General features: G+C 44.8%; 1 protein-coding gene across 5 annotated transcripts in view; it reads left to right on the forward strand.

Moving 5' to 3' along the window:
* Hr3 (nuclear hormone receptor 3 ROR-beta) overlaps positions 1 to 24004 on the forward strand; it is a 167741-nt gene that overhangs the window by 126459 nt on the left and 17278 nt on the right. For 4 of the 5 annotated variants that reach the window (XM_089547689.1, XM_089547692.1, XM_089547691.1 and 1 more), the window contains 6 exons: positions 3502 to 3587; positions 9566 to 9707; positions 11368 to 11599; positions 13476 to 13687; positions 15558 to 15590; positions 23873 to 23994. In XM_089547689.1, coding sequence (XP_089403815.1) covers positions 3502 to 3587; positions 9566 to 9707; positions 11368 to 11599; positions 13476 to 13687; positions 15558 to 15590; positions 23873 to 23994 — 827 coding nt within the window. The remainder of the gene's footprint in view (positions 1 to 3501; positions 3588 to 9565; positions 9708 to 11367; positions 11600 to 13475; positions 13688 to 15557; positions 15591 to 23872; positions 23995 to 24004) is intronic. The other variant, XM_089547690.1, reaches the window with a different exon arrangement.

Consider the following 24004-nt stretch of genomic DNA (forward strand, 5'->3'; position numbering starts at 1 on the left):
CTCAGTAGATGCGCCACTTGCGCTCGTAGGCAGAGGAGCGTACCTCAAGAGTTCTGCCGTTCTCTGTCGCCTTGGTTCTTTCTGTTCATCTGCGGCCATCTGTTCCTTTCGTTTTGCTGATCGCTTTCCAAGAGTGGCGCTCTTAAAATCTTGAGTACGGTACGCGCGGTCCTGTCCGCAATCGGCGTAGCCATTGTTGAAATCAAAGACTGCGAAAACGTACGAACGGCGCTTCTCGCATTCATGGTTTCTCCGTTGCCTTAGGTGGCATAGTACGTGGCTTATAGCTTAGACCGCCGCGGTGGCTCAGTGGTTATGGCGTTCGGCTGCTGACCCGAAAGACGCGGGTTCGATCCCGGCCGCTGCGGTCGGATTTCGATGGAGGCGTAATTCTAGAGGCGCGTGTATTGTACAGTGTCAGTGCATGTTAAAAAACCCCAGGTGGTCGAAATTTCCGGAGCCCTTCACTACCATGTCCCTCATAGACAGAGCCACTTTGGGACGTTATACCCCTATAAACGGAACCTTAACTTAAAACAATTGACTGCTGTGTCGCCAGGCCCTCAGTATGGGAACATTAGCGCAGTTGGATCACTGCGGGCCTCGAGGAAAAAATGGCGTCATTTACCCTAGAAGTCTGTACTACTCGTTTCCGGAGCTGAAGAATGCCCTGTTCCGAGAGACGCGCCGCATATGCTTTCCGGTACATTTCACGCTTTTATAACTTGCTGCGGAACGCGCAGAGGAAGATGTTTGAAAATTTCTTAGTCGTCGCTGTATGTTCTTTGGGAATCATTTTAGTTCGATTCCGCTTCTGAGCACAATAATTGTCAGGTGTGCCGTAAGTAGGTCGGCGCTGACGCAACTGCGAGCCGCACTGCGCGGAGTCGCGACCGAATCCAAGCCGAGCCAGAGCGCGCGTGCGTGCGACGCGCGGCGTAAGCAGAGGAGTCCCCCGGGTCCAAACCAAAACAAGTCTGGGTCAGAGAGGACGTCCTGGACGGCTTCCAGCGAGTCCCCGCCCTCCTCCGGGGAGCCTCCAAAATAAACGCGCGCGCGTTCGGCGAAGCGCTGAAAACAAAACGCGATCCAGGCCATTAGTCAGGGAGCTGTGCGGAACACCTTGAGGTATCACCCCCGGGGCCTCTTTGCGCGGCCGCCCCCGTGGGACAATAACCGGTGGAGAGCCGGACGCCTTGGCCGCCGGCGCCGAGGGCTTTGTGCAGGTCGACTCACTCACCGGCCGCTGAGCCGCTTATGTGAAGCACACTTGGGGACGTGAGACGAAGGGGCCGATGAAACTTTAGCTATACGGGGTTGGGGATTATACCCGTGCCACACGCGCACAATAAATGGTAGTAAATGCTTAAGGCCTTAAGTTTGTTAATGCCATTATTTTCGGAGTTGATGCTGCACGTGCACATTTAATGCCGTTATCGAAAGTGAGGATGACGACAACGCTTGCAAAGCAGTGAAAAGTTTCATCTGAATGCAAACAGTGCTAATGAGCACGATATATCGGGAATGTTGTTCAAATGTAATGTAAAAATGATTTTCCAGAAAATACGGCTGTTCTTGCTTTAGTAGTCGAAAAAGTAGCCATAAACTCACATGTCGGCACACAAGTCGAGAGTACCTGTCAAAAAGGCTGGTTAAAATGGCGCTCTTCGCATCGAAAACTCGGCATATATAGAGCTTCATCTGACAAAGTTACGAATTAACCATTTGCTACTTGTTAGGAAGCTGTTACTCATTCTTTTCTGCGTGTGGAATGGGAACGAGAGTACGCAGTGCACGGGCGAATGAGTTGTGGCGAACTCAGTAGGTCGCGAATGGCAGTAAGGCTAATGCCATTAAATTTATGCGTGTGGCACCGCACGAATGCCATTAACACTTAAGGCAGTAAGCACTTAATGGCATTAAATCTGGCCGTGTGGCACAGGTGTTACAAACCAAATAATATGAAGGATGGATGATAGCGGAACACCTGCTTTAAATATATAACCTTGAGAGGCCTTGTTGCAGAAAAGACAGTGGAATTGTTCTACTCCTGTATGACGCCAAAGTGCGTTGAGCAATTTGTCGACTAAGTATTTGTTGCGTGCCTTGAGGTTCGATTAAATTTCGCCCGAAAAGGTTGGTCGTAGGCGGCTGTAGTATTGTCGCGAAGCTGCGCTGTATTATTTATTTATTATTGTGCTCCAGAAAATGGATATTACATAAAAGATGGGCTGAGCGTTCGAATGAAATGAGATCCGATGGCAGCCTCGAGGTAAAGGGGATCGGAGCGGTGCATAGCGCAGACGCAGAGGCTGTTCCAGTCACGAGCGGTTTTCAGAAATAATTAAGCGAACATGCGCGGTAGTCTGCGCTTGGACAGGGTGGACGGGTTTAGAATGGCTGCGGCGGCTTTATAGGCGATGACCTGGTAAAATGACCGAAATGACATGAAGTTGGCGGATGTACCGAAGTAAAAATACAAAAAAAGGTACAACAGAGTCCTTGCACTAACAACTGTCTAGCAAAGAACACCCAACAGTGCAGTAGCTGCTTCTGCAAAAAAAAAAAAATTGCAGGATATAACTGGCTCACGTATTCCATGCATTCTTCTTCTCGCGAACGTCACTGGGTGTGAAAGGTTCGTGAATTCAATTCATGAATTCAATGACCAAGGCTTCCATCATTGGAAGACGTTTAGGCTTCCATACGGAAGCCAAGTGACCAAGGCTTCCATACGGAAGCCTTGGTCACTTGGCTTCCGTATGGAAGCCTAAACGTCTTCGTCTTCATATTAAACAACAACCTCTTGGTTGGCGTTCCTTCTATTGAATTCATGAATCTTCTTCCCGACCAGACGAGTTTTCGTCGAACGTTAGATTTCATTCGGTGTGAAAGGTTGCCTCGTTTGCCTAATTCTTCAGTCGTTTGCCTCATTATTCGGGGTAAGCTCAATAACCTCGGGGCGCTGCAGAATAAATGCGTCGTACTTGTTTCAACATTGCATTTTTTTTTTCAGATAACTTACTTATTCGTGTTCGGCAGTCATCTTGCACAGCACTGTAGGAACATCGGCTATTATGTCATACGAGTCCGCTGCCTTACCGGAATTTTGTGGTTTTATAGGGCGCTACTGTGGACTGTTCAGTGGTACAAACGCGCTTTGAGTCGATGAATTCGAGCTCTCTGCTTTCTGCATGTAAGAACGCCTGCTGCGATGGACCTTAGTTCGTGCCGCGCACCTTCGCGAGTATTTCAGTTACAAACTTACAGAAATGCAGATCTTTTTTATACTGGTGTTAGCTCTTATGAGGATGTGCTTGTAATTATTTTATGTATGCTTTCTTGGCATTGTGTGTTGTTTGCATGACTAGCGATGCATTCTGTTAATGTGCCATGTTTGCATGCGCGAAAAACCGAGTTACGTGGCGCGTACTGCCAAGTTTTAATCGCTTTATGTCCTGTGCCTTTTCTTATTTTCGTTTCTCTTTTTTCTGTGTGCAGCACAAATCGAGATTATCCCATGCAAAGTGTGCGGCGACAAGTCTTCTGGAGTCCACTACGGCGTTATCACTTGTGAAGGGTGCAAAGTAAGTTTCGCCGTACTTATATTTCCTTCCGTTTTTTTTCACTGTTATTTTACTTTCCCCGTGAACACTGTAGACAGGAAGCTTGTTTTGTTTTATATCATTATAATCCCGAGTCGCCATGTTTTCTTTTTTTATGTGTGTGTGCGTGGGGGTGGAGGTAACAAAAAGCAAGGTAGCCCAGCTACTGTGAAGGGTGGCTTTGCCACAAGCAGAGTAGCTGTGCAGTGAAGTGGATTTGAGGTAAATCGTTCGTGGTCTCGGGTTGCGTGGCGCAAGCGGTAGGGCGAAACCAGGAATGTCTAAATAGAGTTGTAGCCTAGCGCGGTCCGCGGGGCGCAGCTGCGCATGCGCAGAACCCCCTGAGGGCTCCATACGGCGCCACGTGTCCGTCGTCTGCGTGTGTGCGCCTGACGCGTCGCGACGAATCGGCGCGTACTCAGTGGGGGGCCCGCGGAAGCCGTTCACGGTAGCGGATCGCGGATCACGCTGTGCTGCTGCCCGCAGAATAGATGGCTACTAGTTAGTACACAAAAGTGTCAGGGCTATATTAGTTAAGACGTTTAAAAGGAAGAAACAGCGCGAGGAAACACGGACACACGAAGAAACGACACACACACGAGCGCTGACTCACAACAGCAATTTTATTCCGGTGGAAAGACGCTTAAATAGAAAACATGAGGGGGTGGGTAACAGGCCTGCGGCAGCGATAACCGGCAGTCAGTGTGGTCGCGTCACAAGATGGCGAAAAAACACAACAGGGAACAAAAGAAAGTTATAAGCGATAAAAAGACGGTGTAAAGAGCAGCGAAACGGTGGTCAGGTAGGTAACATTAACAAAAAACAATGAAAAAGTACCCAAGGGTGGGGTATGGTTAAAACTATGAAGGACAGAGGTGAAATTATACAGGTGGAAACATAAAAATATAAAGAAATATAAAAGCGTGAGGAAGATAAAAGTTTTGAAAACGTGCCCAAATGGGGGGGGGGGGGGGGGAATAAAAGCAAGATAAAAGCAGTACCAACGAGGATTCCGTGAATTAATAAGCTGCGCGTGGCACTCCAGAAACATTGGGTGTTTGCAAAGTCATCCAGGAAATTCTGCTGTTTTTTTGACAAGGACAGGGATGGAGTGCTCACGCATTGTTCACCGGCGTAATAGATTTTGAGGGCTTCAACGATATCTCTTTCTTCCTTCCTTTCTTCCTTTTAAATGCATTACCAACTATCCCGGAACCTTGCTCTTCTAGTTAAGACGTGCTGGTTAGCGCAGATATTACAGCTGCATTTTTGTTGTTTTGGTAATATCGTAAACAGTGCTCAAATATACGGGGTAAGACAAACACCTCTGATCCGGTACTGTAAATAGTAGCAGTAATAGTAGTAGTAGTAAAATTATCTTTATTTAGCACCCACGGAAATAAATACAGACAAAACGGGCCCATCCAAGCCAATGGTGGCTTGTGTGACGTGGCCAGGAGGGCAGTTGTGCCCTGTCTTCACGAAGCCAAACTGTCTCTGACAGAATTGAAAACTTTTGAATGAAAGAAGTCATAAACTCCAGTAAAATTTTTTCTATAATCTTAGATAATATAGGCAGAATTGATGTTGGTCGGCAGTTCTCAACATTTGATTTCTTTCCAAATTTGTGCAATGGTTTAACGAAGGCAGTTTTCAGAGTTTTTGGTATAATCGCAGCGTCTAGGAAAACACTTAACATAAAAAGCACAATATCTGAAAGTGCCTCAGTTTCATCTCAGCATGCTGACAGATAGGCCATCTGCTCCGGTTGGCTTGTTTTCTCGAAAATTGAGAATGATCCGGGCGAGGTCAGGGTTTGAAAGCAGTGTGCAAAATTGCGGAAGCTGTCTGAGTCTCTGAGAATCAGGTCTTGCTGAGGCCTAGCTGATGCCTCTTTCGAAGCTTGACAGAAGAAAATATTAAATGTATTGCTGTTTCTCTAGGGTTTCTGGTTAAATGTTCCACAACAGATTTTTCGGAGTGAGATTTCCCTCTGAGATGGTTTATCAGTGACCGGGTTTTCCCGGCACTTTTAGAAGATTCATCAAATTTATCGAAGAAAAAATGTTTTGCAGTGCACAGAAGAGCAAAAACCTTGTTTCTAGCAATTTTATAATCTAAGTGTAGGGCTTTATTATTAGGGGAAGGTTTGCATTTTTTCCATAGCCAATCTCTGTGAAGTATGGCTTGCATAATATCTGAATTGATCCATTATAGTTTTTTTCTGCACTTCATATTTGTGGTAAGTGTGCAGGATGGTTTGAAATGTGCCAGACACTCACAAAAGCTGTCTACACTTGGTGCAGGGGCCTACGGTCAATCAAAGACGACCAGGCAAAATGCATGTTACCAAGTGATCTGCAATGATTCCAAACTTTACACGTGCACTTTGCCTTCCAGAAGGGATACACTTAGAGATACACAGCACACAACAAAGTAGTGATCAGATAATCTTTGGGTAATAACACAAGAAGTGAGGCAATGATTAGTATCTCTAACTGATATATGATCTAAGCATGACGTCACTAGGACAGTTGAGATAGAATCCCAAGATGCCAAAACAAATAATCTGTTCTGTTGAGTTTGATTTGCTGGACATAGGGTATTAATATTAATCACCTGCCAGGCAAACTTGATCCACTATGACCAGGTCTTCAATGTGTCATCCACTTTCAATAAAAAGCAAACATCACTGTTGCATGGGAGTCGGTACAGAGCTACCATTAACAGTTCATAATTTACTCAATTAATTTTAATGGCCAGGCATTCCGCATGCATGAGTATAATGTCTAGTGGTGAAGTATCATATTTAGACCTCTCCTTTATTCATTAAAGTCTCTCTCTCTCTGTCATGTTTAGAGCTTACAAAGATAGCAATGCCAACCTCTCGGCGATTCGGTCGTGTTATGCTGTGAGACTTGTACCCAGTTAAAGAAAACGCATGTACAAAATCTCTGACACCTTGATCTCTGTGACCACAAAAGCATCTACAAAATCAAACACAGATTCAGCTAGAGCTTTTAATTCTGGTATGTATTTACGTAGACTCCTAATGTATATGTTCACAAGTGTAAAATCACGTGATGTGGGCCCAAAAGATTTTTTTGTATGAGGTTAAGTTGGATAATTCACTGAAGGTAGCTGACATGTTGCTTAAGCAATTCTTTCAACGTCAGCTTCTCGGTCCAAAAGAAGGAGGGAAGCATTTTCATCTTTTTTTTTTTTTGAAAATTTTTCTACCTTTCACCCAGCAAAATTTTAATCCTTTTCACCACCTTGCGCGTGCGCCAGAACAAATCGCAATTCATCTTGGTTAGATTGTCGTTGAAGAAAAGGTTCAGATCACCGTCAGTCTCGCACAGCCATCGCAGTTTTTTTTTTTCGTGCCTGAAATCATGCTTCTTTCGCTGCCACAGTTGAGAAGCTGATAGGCACAGTTTGTAATTCAATAGTTTTAAGATGCAAAAAACAGACAAGACGCATAGGTAGGTGACAGGACGAAGCGCCACGTGGTGCTTCATCCTGTCACCTACCTATGTGTCTTGTCTGTTTTTTGCGCCTTAAAACTATGTAATTATGAACCAAAACCAACTAGCCCAGCAGCAAGTGCTCTTAGGCACAGTTTGGTTTGTTTCTTTGCTAGGCAGCCGGTGGACTGCTTCAATGTCTCTACTCAAAAAGTTCAGCTCAAGCTTTCTAGCAAGCTCGGTCATTGTTTCCCTCAAGTTCTCACGTTCCTCTTGTGGCAACCCTTCAATCTCAAGATTACATTTTCTAGTATACTGTTCGTTTTCATTCTGAGCTTCACGTAATGAGAGCAGTATAATAATAATAGTGCAATAATAATAATAATGTACTGAAGGTGGTGATCCAACATTTATTTCTCTCAGGAACAGCGACAACCTTCGTGCTCGCGCGCTTTCGAAGAGAAAAACAAAAATCTAATTAGGAGAAATTGGCGATTTTCACGACCTAGAGGGGGCACTTCAGTTTATGCAATGTGGCAGCGATACGACACACTGCTTCTGGGCACAGCCTAGGCATAATCTGGCTTGTTTTAAAATTTGCAATAAACTCTCGCTTGATGGTCGATGGTAGCAGCCTTATATGAGTGGTCCTTCGTTGCTCGACAGTGTAAGAGGACTAAACGAGAGGCAAGGAAGAAATCACTGTTGGGTATATGAAAACTGCTGGTGTGAATGTGGATGGTGGACATTAACTTTAGAGATAATTCAAGAGTTGTCCAATGGGTGAATGACAGAACTAGATTTTTCTCATTTAGCACTACAGTTAAGTAAGACATAGCGACTGTCATGAGGCTTGAGCAGAAACCACGCCAGAAACTTTCTCAGTGCCACATGAGTTTCAACTGCTAAAGGTGCTCCCGTTATGGATTTCTTTTTTTTTTTTGTGCTCGAATTTTAATGGCCACAGGCTTGTTTAAGTACGAAGGTAGACTTTTAAACAAATTTTTAATCATATGTACAGGTGGAAAGAGAGGAGAGTACCAGACTGCCTTCCCCGTGCACTATTTTCTCTAAGCTACCATGCCTTGCGCCGTTTTTTCGTGAGCAGTGAATTGTTAGATTCTATTCAGTTCCCACTATTCGCTGGTCTGAGTTCATGCTTCCGGTCACAGTGAAGGTGTGGGGTGATGACGAATCGCAGAAAGAAATGTAACAGAATGCAGTTCGAGAAAATTATTATATTCCTCCCTCCCTCCCTCCCTCTGTGGATTACCATACATGCAGGCTGTAAAATGGCCTGTCAGCTCAGGCAAATTCATGTACAAAACTCGTCGCATTTCCATTAGTCATGTGTACTCAGCAATGGCTAGCAAATAGCGCCTTGTAGTTACATAGGTTCATGCAAATACTAGTCTCTTTAGAAATAGAGGCGGGTGCCTGATAAGAACTACCCAGTCAAAAAAAAAACAAACAAAAAAACAGTGGGTCCAATTGGTTCCAGTTGGAACCAGTGTGACCCGATTGGTTAGCCAGTCTGACCAATTGGGCTCATGAATCTATTTGAGTAGTCCATTTGGTTTCCCTAGTTCCAGTTGAGCATTTCAGTTGGTTCTGCGTTTCAAACTTGATTACCCAACTTTATTTCCCAGTGGATCACCCAATGGGTGATGAAAACACCAGCTTCTCGAGACTTTTGACCAATTGGTTTCAATTGGAAATTTTTCAGTTGGACCCATTGATTTATTTCTTCAGTGGGTGCACTGTCAAGGGCCTCCAAGCGCTTCAACGCAGCGTGCAAACTTCCTATCTCCATTCTCTCTCTGTATTGCTGGCACCAGAAAACTCGCGCAATGACGCTTACTGCCTTTCCTATTTCATCAGCATGCAAACATCCACGCAATGAGGCGCTCCTGAGATAAATTTTTACCGCAGAACTCGGACGCCAACGTTTGAGTGTGCCAACGAACCACTCGCACAACTCTGCAAATGGCGTGTCTCCGCACGCCGATCCTTCTTAGAATAGTTCATTGCATGGCCGCATCATGGTGTCGATTTAGTGCAAACACACAGTACAAAGAATGAATAGGAGGAAGATAATGATGATAATTATGTATTAACTGCTGTTCATTCTTGTACACACACTGACACTACTAAGCACATTATAAGGTGCAGCAGTATTTTGGAGACTGTGTGCGAGCGCAAGAATATGTAGAAGATAGTGAAATTTAACCATGGTAATTGGAAGGAGGCGGCTGTAATATCTGAAGTTGTATGCTGTGCGTTTAATGGTCAGTGATGAAAGACAGTGATTAGTGATGAGACAGCGGCTGTTAGACAGATTTTACGAATTGGAAGCATGATGCCGGGGATGCCACTAGTGTTGTGCAGCGCAAGCTCTGTTGAAATTTTGTTGAACGGAAAAACGTGGCATTGTCTTCCCATAATATGGCCCAAGCTGAAAACCTTACCACTGTGCCTCTGGTTACTACGCAGGGGTTCTTTAGGAGAAGCCAGTCGAGCGTCGTGAACTACCAATGCCCCCGGCAAAAGAACTGCGTGGTTGATCGAGTCAACAGGAACCGATGCCAGTACTGCAGACTACAAAAGTGTCTCGCACTAGGAATGTCTCGAGACGGTGAGTGAAGCCTCTGCTTTTGCACTTGTGGTTTGTCGCAGGTTGCTCCTTTTAAAGTTGTGTGCCGCGCCGGCAAGGCCTAATCAGTATTCCTGGGGCTGCGCATAAGATTTATTTCAAGCCTTGCATTTTACTATCGCAGTAATTAGGCACTAATTGTGTAAAAATCCTGTTGCGCTTGCACCAACCATGCCCTTGTTCTGTTTCCACATGCGCTTTGTGTATTGTCTTACGTTTTGAAGATTCCTTTCGGCCCTGTGCTGCATTCCTCTGAATGCTCTTAATTATCAATTCGACTCGAACAAGATGGATATGGACCAACTGGTCTTCATACTTCTTCTAATTTTGTTGCGTTTGGAACAGCAGTGATGCGCTCTTTATGTTTCAGGAGAGACATTTATGCGTGAAAGGATGTAATATTCAAAATTTCAGACTGGAGCATTGACATTGTATGGATGTTGTCAATGCAGAAGGCCTATTCATTGTAAGAAAGAAGTATTTTTGCAGTCCTGTGCTGTGTTCCGCTTCTCGTTGTAAGCGAACTGTATATGTGCGGGAAAGCACTCACAGGAGGCACCTGGAGTAGGACGGTGAGGAAGCCAGTCCTTTGCATGCGGTTGCAGGACGCCTCATTTAAGGCGGGGTTCACACTGGCAAGTCACAAACGTCGAGCGTCTGATTTCGAGCAGTTAGTTGCGGTTTCTGAAGCACTATGAAAACTGGGGCGGAGCGTAGCAAATCGATTAAAACCTGTTGCGCGACCTCTGCGACTCGCCAGTGTGAATCCGCCTTTACAGTCAGTGCTGCACCCTAATGGCGATTAAAATTTTGTCATATAAAACGTCCTTCTATTGCGCGTTTAGTTGCACTGCTGTGTGAATATCCCTCAGCATAATGCTCTTTAGTCCAACCTAGCCAAGTACTTCAATGAAGTGCATTTGAATGGTGTTGAACTCGATTCAGCCATTTCTAAACTGCGCATTATTTAGCCGTCGGATTAAATCCACTTCTCCACCTTATTCGACTTTTAATTAGCTAGATTGAGCTCGTACTAACTGATTGGATGAGTCTGGTTTAAACTGCGTGCGATTATGTAAAACCAGCTAGATCCAGTCTCATCGCCCAGCAAAAGTGTCCAGCTTTTTTAAAATCTTTGACAAGGTCAGTCGAGTTGCGTTCATTCATTGCGCTGTACGTTACCCATGAACAGAGGTACGAAGAAGAAAGCTTAGTGGGAGCCCAACTTACATTCCGAAGTAAAATAGCTTTAGTTTAGTTTATTGGGGTTTAACATCCTGAAGCAACTTAGGCTATCAGGGATGCCGTAGTGAAGGGCTCCGGAAATTTCCACCACCTGGGGTTCTTTAACGTGCACTGACATCGCACAGCACACGGGCCTCTAGAATTTCGCCTCCATCGAAATTCGGCCGCTGCGGTTGGGATCGAACCCGCGTCTTTCGGGTCAGCAGCCGAGCGCCGTAACCACTGAGCCACCGCGGCAGGTTCGCTTCTCGGCCTTTTGGCTAAGATCAAAGTGTAGTAAAATAGCTGGCATAACGGTAATTAGTAAAGGTGGATGTAAATCAGCGTAAGACGGAGAGTTGGCGGTGTTCTACCTGAAATTACGAGAAACATGTTGGTTTGCCCTTTGTCCCCTCAGCGGTCAAGTTCGGCCGGATGTCCAAGAAGCAACGGGAGAAAGTGGAAGATGAGGTGCGCTTCCACCGGGCGCAGCTGGTGCGCCCGCAAGGGGGTGCAGTGGCCTCAACGGCGGCCGCCACCTCAACGCAGCCCGCGCAGCAGGCCACCGAGACGTCGCCCGACAGCTCCGTGTTCGACCAGCAGCAAACGCCGTCTTCGTCCAACCAGGTCTTGCCCTTCCTCAACGGAGGGTGAGTGCAGTGGACGGACTTAACTAGCATGTTCCCTTTGAATCGCGGTGGTACATGGCTAGTGCCACCTTGCCTCCTAAATTTACCTGGCGGTCCTTTTTATTTTCTACTTTAATAACTTTGAGTCCTATTCTGATTCTTTGCCGTTCTAAGCTATGATCTTATTTGCAGTGTCTGCCATGTTTTCATTTCTCTGGCGATTCATGCAGTTTTTCCATTTTTCTTCTATGATAGAATCAAGAGAACCTTTTTTTACTCATCTTTATTGCCGATGCGTTATTTTGCTGATATGCGACCACAAAGACTGCGTGCCCTCTTATGCGCCTATCTGTGGTGTTTGTTCTCATTCAACGCATAACAGCTTCACTAACAGCTCAGTTCCGCACTTCTGCACTGACTTAGTGACACCACACGTGCATAGCGGGAAAAAAATAAATATTGGTGGTTTATCACAGACGAGCGAGGAGGCTGCTGAGAGGACTTAGCATGATATTTTGAGCAAATCCTTTAGTAGCTTTGCACTGTCGACGACTGCCACTATTCCACCTGGTTTGACACCTGCGCAAGAGAAAAAAAGAAATCCTTGCCTATAATCTGTGGAAAGGAATTGTGGTAGGTTCACATGCTTTAGATCAATCGGAAAGAAATAAATGACAGACGAAGAAACTGTCGTCAGTGAACAGTACAGGCTCAACAGAATTTATAAGCTGCTAGCTACTCACTTTGTTGTTAACAAGCTGTAGTGTTGCTTGCTGCGACTGTTCGTCTAGAGGCAGCAGAGAGGTTGTGACGTGCTTCATGATTTCAGTATACGTTGGGTGATTTTTCTAGCTGCGTTTCTTGTCCAGTGCTGTACTTTGCTATGCAGTGATTTAAAAATGAATGCTTCATATGAGGGTAAGGACAAATGAAGTTCTCAGAAACAGCAACACACTCGTGCTAGCTGCATTCTGAAAAGACGTTGGGGTGCACACAGAATTCCTGGATTTATGAGCACACTGTGTGTGTGTGTGTGTGTGTGTGTGTGTGCTTTACAAGTCTGACATCATAAAATCTGAATGAAACTGCTTGTTTGTGAAAGTCGTTCCAAGATATTGGCTTTTGATATGCTGCACTATAACAGGCTCTTTGGTGATTTCTGCTGGCGTTTTCATTTCGGCATTGCTGCCCGATTGTCACGGAACTTTTCTCCGGATAAGTTCGACAGCATTTTATTTCTGATGCTGAACCAATGGCACATCACGGAAGCACGCTTGACCATGTCTCTGCTGCTCGGTACCCCACGCCCTTGGAGCAAAGCAGCCAGTGTGCGACGCACGATGTTGCTGCCAAAACAACACGAAAAAGAGCAATAAGTTAAGAATCCAGTAAGCTATTCTAGTGCTTGATTCAATCCAGCAGCGACAGCTGCTTCCTTGCAGAGTTCAGCCAGAAGAGCCAACTCATTGTAACTTGGTATTGTTGAGACGATACTATCGCGCCTGCTGATCAAGGTGTATCTATTTGCTGCGCCACAGTACAGCTTGACAGCCTGCACCTTCTACTGGCAGTTGTCGCTGAAGGCAGTGTCACTCGGACTGCTGGCGGAATTCGGGAAGCGTTTTCGAGTGGAGAAGGTCCACATCCTTATGTGCGCCTGAAGCTGGTAGTGTCGTTGCCGATTAGTCGTCACTCGGCTTCGAAACTGCATGCAGCCACACACACACATAATAGCTGCACATAAGTATGGCCTTCTCGTTTTAAAAATGTTGCTGCGGACAGGTGAAGTCTAGGCTAGTTTGACCAACCCTGCAGACTGCGGGGCCCTCTGCTGTGAATCAATTCGTGTTTGGTTTGTGCATGGCCGCAATGACCCAATGTTCGGTGCTTGACGCAGGTACCCGTACTCCGAAGAGCTGGCGTCCTACACGCCCAACGGGTACGCGTACGCGGCCACGCCCACCATCGCCTTCGAGATGAGCACGGACTATGTGGACAGCACCACATTCGAGCAGCGTCAGCAGTTGGACTCCACGGCGGACACCAATGGTCTGCTCTCCACCACCACCCCTGTCGCAGTGCCTGCCTCCTCACTCGCCTCGCACCTCGGTCAGTCTCTTCCCTTCTCTTTTTTCCCCTCTCTCTCTCTTTACTTCCGGGTTCCTCCTCTTCCGGTGCAACTGTCGTGCCTCGCTATTGTTTTTGATGGTGGTGGTGGTGGCGGTGGCGGGATTGTGCCTTCGGTGATGGTTGCGATTCATCTTTTGAGTCTTGATGTCGCCATTCTCGGTGTTGCCACACAGTCTAGCATAAATATGCTAATCTGAGTGTAAGAGTGACGGGAGCGGATAATGTAGGTAGTGACAAATGATGAAGTGCTGGTGGTAGAAAGGCTGGCTTTATTGTTTGGTTATAGCAGTTGCAGTGCAGTACATTTTAATGTTATTCCGTTGTGCTAGCCGTTTGCTAGCCGTTTGCTAGCCGTTGCTAGCCGTTTGCATGGAACCTGCTTGCGTTGTTGTCAGTATGTTTCACTGCTCATGATTAGCGTTGTGTGCAGCATTCACTCTGCCATGAACAGAGGAATAAGAACAGATCAATTTGAAACCGAAAGAATTGAGATAAAGATACGATTTCGGTTTGTTGTTTTCATCTTCTGCGCACTTATTGTTTGGCGTTAGTATAGAGTAAAACTCTTTCAGCTAGATGCTTTTCTGGTGGCTCTGTTGTGTTTTATTTCTTGAATAGGTGATATCTGAGTTACATTTTCTATCATTATCAGGATTGTGTTGCAGAGATTTGTCACTTTTTTGTTGTCTCATGCTAACAAAGTTAGCAGGCATGCTCTGTCGGATGCTTGCTGCCTGCCAAGAAAACTCCATTGATAATCAGTAGGTGGGCATGTGGCTGTGTGAAACGAGAGGCAAACACTAGGCAAATATTAGTGCCAAGTCATTTTTATATCCTTGCAAGCAAAACATTGTACTCAAAAAGACAGGCGGGAATTGCTGCTTGCAATGACAGCACTCTGCGCAGTAAATCTGTTAGGAAAATATTCCAGAAGTTCAGAACAGAGAATGGTGCAGGAGTTGCACAAAGCAAAAGAATGCATTGAAATGGGTTTCAAAACACAAAGCAAACACTTGTGGTCCATTTGTGTAATTCGGAGTTGAATACTGCTTAGTAAGTCGGGGCTTTGAAACATACATTCTATTCTAAAATTTTACATGCCAATTTTAGCAGCAGTCATAACGTAAAATGTTATCAAAGGTAACCTTTTCCATTGGATTATGTTTACTGGAGCCAAGCCTTATCTTTGAGCACAGGCTAAATTATCAGGACGGACTGTGGAAACCTCATTTGGACCGAAGAATAGGGGATATTCAAAATTCCGCAAGTGCGCTTTCCCACATAACTATGTTGCCCCAAACAAGATGGCCGACTTCGCTATAAAGGAACTACGTGGGCTACAGGACAGGTGCTAAAGGTGTGGATAGAATGTAAGAAACGTATTTTGGAAGAATCTAACAAAAAACCAGTCTTTCTTGCTTTGTTTCAGCTGGAAACGCATGGTCAGCCATCTTGTTTGGGACAACATTGTTATGCGAGAAAGTGCACTTGCGGAATTATGAATATCCCCTATTACAGTGTAGAAAAAGAACAGATGAGAAAAGAATCCTTCTAAAGCAGCAGACCATATGCCCACTGAACCGAACATGTCTGGCTACTAACAGTTTGAGTATCTAACAACGTCGTGCTTGGTTTTCTGCGATCCTGAGTCTGTCTCTGTGATTTTTTTGCTCTCTGTCTTTCTTCGCTGCATGGCTCGCAGATGCAGCACTAATACCGGTACATTCGCGTAACCCCGGTGGCGGCCATCCCTTTTTTTGTCATTATGGTGATTGTTGCGTTGATCGTCGCACTGTGTTGGTCGCCGCTAATTTGCTCGTCTCTTTTGCCTTCCCACGTGGACCCACAGAAGATTCAGATTTGAAATCGGCCTCCCAAGAAGGTTAGTTCACGAACATCCCGATTTTATTTGCACAGGTCGTGGGGCATAATCATTTGTGCAGTAGCCCAGAGACTTCTCTTTGTGAATTTGGCAGAACTAGTTGAAATTCGATTGCTTTAGCCTGACCCTCATTCTAAAGTATTGCTAAAAAAGACAGATGTATGTCTCTAGATCGTGAGGAGGGAAGAAGCATGCGTGCAAATCGAATTGGCCTCTTAAAAATGGCAATGTGCCCTAAGCAATAAAGTTAATATTTACTCTCGTGCTTCTGAATTGTTTTATAGTGGGTAAGCAAGCTGTGCTCTGTAGGAGTCCTTAGTCTATTCTGCTTGGAGACAGGACTGTTAAAAACACTGAAGGGAGAGGACAAAGCTGTGTACTGAGGTGCAGAAAGTTTTGTTGGCACATGTGCTATCCCCTATGCGTCTTCCAGCTTGTAGTAAAAACAGCAAAGCAGGGAAAGGAGAAAAATAATTATGCAGGGTGATAAAAATTCATGCTTTACAAGTTTGTTAAAAATAGGCGCCAAGAGGTGCGTCAAATCCACCTCTGCACATAAGTTACGTGGCCGGAGGGCTCAAAGATAATCGACGCAGTCAGGCTTCTAATGAACTAAAATCATTTATCTCTTTAGCAAATGCTGTAAGCAGGAATATTTGTATGTATGGGAAACTGAGAGGCCATCATATTGCCACAGAATTTAATTCGGTGCAATTCTCCTAGCACGCGTGTGTGTCAAAATATTGGCGTCCAAATTTTCAGTTTGATTTCCGTAATTGTTCGTGCAAGGCGGTGACAATCTACGTTGAACTCCTCCTGGCATGGCGTGGCGTTTTGTCTGCTGACAGGGCCGGGTGACCAGTGATGATAACTTTCCACTATCATAATGGAAGTAACGCCCTATGCAACAGCTTCACCACATTACGGAGGAGTTGCTTATCGACTGCCACTGCCTTGCGTGCCTAATTATGCCAAATGAATGGAAACTTTTGGGGCGAATATCTCTGAACATGCGTGCCCTAAAACGAATTCTACCAAATGGAGTAGTCTATAAATGTGACCACCTCTATGTTTTCAGTACAAACTTGCAGGCTAGCCTGAATGACTTAACAGTTCATTAATGTATTCTAGTTAAATTAGAAGCCTTACAGTGACAATTACCATCTCACGTTGGGCCCCCCCTGGCCACATAGCTTATGTGCTGAGGTGGATTTCATGTACCACGCAGCACCTAATATAAAAAAGACTTACGAAGCTTAGTTTTGATCACCTTGTATATTGTCGCAGTGCTTGCAGATGAGGTATTCCTAATGGTGCATTGAACATGCTAGCTGACTGTTCAGGGTTCCAACATTACAAAAATAAGACAATCTCTGGGATCTAACGCATCTGTCAAGCTGTTAGTGCCACTGCGGGTAGCTTCGTCACACCCATGCTAGATGCTGTTCTCGCCTGCCTTGCGCCATGTTCTGGCAGTCTGCGAGGGATGGGAGGGAGTGATTAGTCCTTGTTTTCAAACTGATGTCGTTCGTGCCGTTGTTACGTTGCTCAGTGCTTCCCATCTTTCTCTTTTGTGTGCTTGTGGACGCTGCTGCGGCAGGATTGAGAGGTAATGCCTTTCTTTCCCGTGACCTCCCCTCCTGACTTGTGCGTGGTTTTGTGCACACCGTGCAGTCTCTCCTTTGCTCTTCACGCTTTCCCATGCACTGCACTGCCAATGACCTTGCTTGTGTTTAAGTAGAGCGACACATTATAGTGGTCAGTGTCCACTCCATTTCGAGCCTTTCGATGTGGTTGGTTTTTAGGTGCAGTGCTCGTGCCCCTGTGGGTTTTCTCTTGAGCAGAAAGATACAACAGGAGTTTGTACATGGCAAGAATTGAGCCACTCCACTGTTGTCGAGGAAACTACTGCACTGGCAATGTTTTCATATGCTGAGATGGTCAGTTCTGAGATGAAATGCTCTTGCAGCGATTATTGTGCACAAACAAAAAGATAAACTTAAGCATGAAAACACAGTTCCCGCTTCGAGTTATTGATCAATTCGCTCTCGCCCTACCATAAGCTTGCCGTCCTGGTTAGCTCAATTGGTAGAGCGACTGCTCCGGTTAAGCGGTGGTCCTGTGTTCGATCCCCGGACCAGGACGAATTTTTCTTTAACTACGAAGTTTCCGAGAAAGCTGTATAGCTTTCCTTTGTAGCCGTATGGCTGCGCTCGGGTGGATGCCAATGAATAATTACTCCCTTATTAAGCATGAAAAGTAATCAGTTAGTGCTTTAGTCAAAGCAGTGTTTGAAATTTTTATTTTTTTCTTTTAAATGCATGAAAAAGGGTACAAAAGCAATGCAAATATTATGCATGACTGGAACTTCTGCTCCTAGAGGCTATAGGCTATTGAAAAATGATGATCAATGTGAAACTAGTGTTCTTGATGGTGACATAGTGCAAAGCGTAGCTGGGGTTTTCTTCATTGGATATTTACGTAAAACTGAAAAATTACCTTTCAATTACTGAAGATAGGTAGAATAAAGATAGACTGTCAGAATGACGGGTATAGAATGTCCACAAACAGTACTCCTCAAGTTTTGTTTTTTAAAAGATGTCACTCAATTCGAAACCTGGGTTGGTTAGCATATATAGTCGCGTACAAGTCAGCTTTTTTTTTATTTATTGCCAGAAACAAGTCTGAAATTGGGGGTCAATCTATACATGGAGCCAACCTATTTGCAGGGTTTAAGGTAGTTTCAACTGAGTCGCAGATAATGTGCACCTCGTGCCTGTTTCCGCTTGTATTTGGGGTAAATTTTTTTTCTTTTGGTCAGTGAAGGCTTCGAGGTTAAGGGTGACTTATATTCGGAGTTGCCATATATGCAGCAGTATACTGTATATGAAGCGCCCTGTTTAGACCACATTAACTAGCCTTAAAGGGACACTGAGGAGAAATTGAAGTTGGCTTGTATCGACAGAATACCAGCTCCTGATTACAAAAACGCCACTCATACTGACAACAAAGCTCTTGTAACGTAGAAAAGAGCAAGAACCAAAATACAGGTATCGCCGCCACAGGCCAAACTCGCAAGTACAAGCGTTATGACGTCATAGGACAAAGCAGTGTTGCTAGAACGAATGGTTCTAGCAACACCAGGAACCGAGAAACCATGCATCACTGAGGCGCAGCCAATGCATGCGCAAATCTCCTTGACGTCGCCAGATGGCGCCACGTGCCCGGCTGCTACGCGCGCTCCTGAAGCATCGGGACAAATCAGCGCCTGTTTTCCGGCGGTAGGCGGGCTCCCGGTATTCCGCTAGCGGTAACAAGGTACACGGTATGCTAAAGGTGTCTATTTGCGAGAACTTCGTTGACGACTTCGAGAACGAGATCCATCGTAACGCTGGCAAAACGCCAGTGCAAACGTAATCGAAGCGACTGTAGCGACGGCCGCAATAGCCGATAGATGCCTTCAACATGCGGCCGGCGGTAGCTTTCTTTTCGGCTGCTGCTAGGCCGCACTGCTGGCAGCCAGAAATCACGGAGTCTGCGTTACGTCATGTGCACGTCATGTTTCACGTCTCTTAGTCCTCTGTCGTCATAGACGAATCCCAAGTTTGAATCAGAGCGGTGGGAAAAACTTTTTCAACTTCGAATCCAAATTTCTTAGAAATAAATGCATCTTTCGCTGCCGGCCAAGTGGCAACAAAGCCATGACATGCCGAACTATCGGATTTTACTATAAAAAAAATATTAATAGTGCTCTCCTCAGTGTCCCTTTAAGTTAAGGTCAACACAGCGAGCTATGGAAAGAAAAATGATAGGTGTAACGTTAAGAGATCGGAAGCGGGCAGAATGGGTGAGGGAACAAACGCGGGTTAATGACTTCTCAGTCGAAATCAAGAGGAAGCAGTGGGCTTGGGCAGGGCATGTAATGCGAAGGCAACATAACCGCTGGTCCTTAAGGGTAACGGAGTCAATTCCAAGAGAAGGCAAACGTTAGGCGGGCGGATGAGATTAAGAAGTTTGCGGGGATACAGCGGCCGCATCTGGCAAAGGACAGGGTTAATTGGAGAGACATGGGAGGGGCCTTTGCCCTGGAGTGGGCGTATTCAGGCTGATGATGCTGATGATGATGATGAACTGCCTTGCTGATAGCATTACAGCAATGAGATTGCCACAGTGGAGAAATAAAACAAACATTGTATTCCATCATCCAACATGCTTAGCAGGTCTAAACCACTTGATTACCTGAAATAAACCCACAGCACTTTTTTGCAATCAGTGGTAGTGTATTGCATGCACACTGCAGTGCAGATATGACGCTGCTTCTGGCTGTCAAGAGTATGCTTTCCCCAGTTTCTTGTTTTGTTTCCACTTTTTATGACCACATATATGCTTCCTTTAGCAGTAATTTTTTTCTCTGTATTACAAAAAGAAATGGGTAGCATGGTAAGATCATCATCTTAATGTCTACTTATACAGGGTGTCCCAGCTAAAAGTAACCAAGCTTTTAAAAAAAACGAAGTGTCCTAGCCCCATGAGACCAACTGAGGGTTGTTGCCAGTCGCGTGTCCTAGTCTGCGGTATTTTTTTATTGTGCAAATGTAATTAATTAGCAGAGACTGATTAGCTAACTTTTTAATTATTGCCTTTAGGAAGAAAGTGTCAATGCAGGAATTGTAGATCCCATAGAAAAATAACCGGTTGTGGTGTTTCCAACCAAGTACCACTGATACAGTTTCTTTTATTTGCCTTAAAAGAAAGCCCGCGAAATACAAAAGAACCACGTGATAAGCAAGCAGTTTCAGCGCTCCCAAACGACCGGTCAAGCAACGACATCTGCTTATGTTTGCAACGCTGCCCCGAACAGGGTTCGGCGTTTTGAGGTGGTGGCGAGATATGCGTCATGAAAAGTAAGCGGGCGCTGCTTTTCAAGGAAGTGAAGCGCGGCTCGCATGGAGCGCTTTTTCACGCGAAACCTCGCCTCGAGTGATGTGGCCGTGCCCCCGAACTTGCACCGTCACGCGCTGAAGGAGCGGTCGCCCTAGCGCCCATGCGAGAGTTGCTGGCGTATATCTCGCAACCATTGCAAAACGCCGAACCCCGTTCGGGACAGCGTTGCAAAGATAAATGAATGTCGTTGTTTGATCGGTCGTCTGGGAGCGCTGAAACTGCTTCCCTATCACGTGGTTCTTTTTGTATTTCGCGGGCTTTCTTTTAAGGCAAATAAAAGAATCTGTATCAGTGGTACTTGGTTGGAAACACCGCAACCGGTTATTTTTCTATGGGATCTACAATTCCTGCATTGACACTTTCTTCCTAAAGGCAATAATTAAAAAGTTAGCTAATCAGTCTCTGCTAATTAATTACATTTGCACAATAAAAAAAATATTGCAGACTAGGACACACGACTGGCAACAACCCTCAGTTGGTCTCACAGGGCTAGGACACTTCCGTCTTTTTAAAAAGCTTGGTTACTTTTAGCTGGGACACCCTGTATAATGCCCATCACCATCATAGGAGACGTTGATGAAGCAGGCAGTTTTGTGCAATAATGATACGGTCAACTTCAGTGGACTGTTTAACGAAGCTCAATAACGAAGTCGAGAGTCTAGGCTCGACAGTATGAATGCTGTGATGCTGCAAGTTTTGCAGTTCCTTGGAGGTTTTCATTCACCCCCTTCCACCCCATCCCCACCACCCAGTGTTCTGACATTTGCAGTTGTTTTGTGTTACTGTTTTTGTTATTTGTTGTGCATGTTGGGAAACGTGTAGAGCTGCCATGTTTTATCATGTTTTTTTCATGTTTATCATGTAACAGTAAGTTATCGCAGGCATGAACTACTTTGCTTTCATGACCCAAAGCAACTAGCAGGCTAAACGTGTGGAAAAAAACTTTTGCCCCTTTTGCAATTATGACCATCACTTCTCCCAACCAGTCCCCACTGCAGACTTTCTCAGTAGCTGGCTCATTCTTATTTTTTCCATTGATGCTGTGCCAGGGAAATGTATATCATACCTTGCAATCAGTATGTGACCATTTCAAGAAACAGTGCTTAAAAATTGCAGTTTGTAACAAACATTATTTTAGCGCATAATTAAGGATTTAGAAACGACAAAGGAAGAAAAGTATGTAATTTCCTGTAGGAAACAGGTTCAGGGGGCTACAGAGCTGCATGTGCAATGCCAGTGAGTTTGGGTATAGTGACGTGCTAGCAATTGTGTCCTATAAGCCACAGCTTGAATGTTCAGTGACTGTGACTGACCGCTATGAACAGTTCTGACTGCAGGTTTAATTAAATGGCGACTTTATTTCTGCATTACATGCAATGAGGATGAGCAGAGGTAACTATTGAAGGCTTTTTAGGCTACGTGGTAACATTAAATAGAGCTCAATGTACTTTAGTTGCTTAATCTCTCAAGATTGTGTGTCAGGGATGAAGCACTGCTTCTGCTGGCAACTTCAAGTCCTTGCGCTTGAATCTTTTTCATGCAGAACTAGTTTATGGTAATTGCCTCACCTTATCAGTTTTCTGGTGAAAATCTTTCCCTGCTCAACTGGTTTATGGAACCATTTCCAGTTGGAACCAAGTGGAACCAGTTGGTTCCAACTGGAACTAACTGGAAATTGTTCCATAAACCAGTTGAGCTGGGAAAGATTTTCACCAGGAATAGTCCTAATGTTTCATATTGATGGCTTAGACCTTCCTGCTCTTGTTGTTAGCTACGTGCTGCATCCAGGCAGTGTTGTGCCCTTTTGTGTAGCGTAATGTTGATTGGTGTCTTTGCCATCAGACTACTCCATAATTTTTGAAGCATTGCTTAATTTGTTCCCAGCCATGGCACTAATGAAAAACACACTGCTGTCGTGGCACTGACATTCACAGGAGTTACTGTAACAGCGTATACATACCACATCGGTGGAAGAATATTTTAAACACACTGACATGTCAGCACATGCTAGCTGACATGAGTTAGCTCTCTCACATGTTGCAATTATTTTGATATTTGAGTTAGCAAATCATTTGATAACTCATTTGGCATGATGTTAAAGCAGGTGGTAATAAGGGAATGTTATAGGAAGAGAGGAAAGGTTGCTAGAGGCTCAGAACTCATTGTAAAAGCTGCGTGTTATAATTTATGCTCAGTTCAGCAAAAAACATTGTGTTCGGTACTTTGCTGGAATCAAATTGCATGTTTGAATTTCTGCTAGCTGGAAAGTACAGATTACTACTTACCATCCCATATCAAACAGCTCACTAGTTGATTTTTTTTACATGCCTTACTATTGGCTAGATGCATTCTTGTGTAAACTGGTGAAAAGCGGTTGATACCTTTGTAACTGGCCAGAACAATGGTATTTCTTTTTTTAAATGGAATAAGTTATAAACAACAGTCTAAAAAAGTTTTCTTAGTGTTACAGGTGTTTGCGCACTTCCCTTCCCATGACCTGCACAAAGAGCTCTGAGCTGCATATGATAAACAGTGCAAAGCAATGAAGGTGCTTCGTGCAAACTATACTTGATTAATCTTAAAATAAAGTGCTATGATTAGACCAGTCTGATTTCTTTAAGGTGGTTTGGTAGAATGTTAAAATTGCATTTAATGAAGACTTGAGTGCACCAGTCAGTCTTTACAGAGCAAGGAAAAGTGGTTTGTAGTGTCTGACAGAGATTCAACGTATGCTTTGTACCCATTGTGACATTTAGGACGTTCTTTGGCATCATGCACACTACTGCTCGCATTTTTGATAAAGTGGTAGCTTGTCTTTCTCATTTCATTCATTCATTCATTCATTCAAATACCTGACGGGCTCCGACTGGAGTATTATGTGAGGGGGGGGGAGGGGTTACATAACGGGGGTGCGAAAAAGAAGCAAGTAGAAGATAGTTATTTTAACGTCGTTATACAATAGCAAGCAACCAACCAGAAAATAGAACTAAATTGAAAAACACACTACCGAACCCACTTCAGAAAAAGCACTTCAGATCAAAATGCTGCTTATTTTTTCTTTGAAAATAACATAATCTGAGATGCGAACAATGTTGTCAGGAAGACTATTCCAGTAAATGATTGCACGGGGCAGGGCTGATGAGTTGAATGCAGTGGTCCTTCCCGAAAGGCGTTTATTTCTATTTAGTCCTCAACTTTTAACAACAAAGATTGGATGAAGTTTTACTCTGGAGGAAGTCGCGCATGTGTTGAGTGAAGTGTTTGTGCGATGTCCGGTCCTCCCGACTGGTGGGAGGGTGTCTCACCGTGGGTGGCCCGTGGCGGCACATACTGTGCAGATCTGCTCGCGAAGACTGTGTCGGATGCACACAACCGCACCTGCCTCTACAGCACAGAACAGATTCAGGAGCTGATGAGGAAGCCACTAGACATCTCTCGTGTCATGCTGTACAAGAACATGGTGGGTGATG

This window comes from Amblyomma mixtum, chromosome 6 (genome assembly GCF_055824585.1).
Source record: "Amblyomma mixtum isolate Tamu chromosome 6, ASM5582458v1, whole genome shotgun sequence".
In the NCBI taxonomy this organism is placed as follows: domain Eukaryota; kingdom Metazoa; phylum Arthropoda; class Arachnida; order Ixodida; family Ixodidae; genus Amblyomma; species Amblyomma mixtum.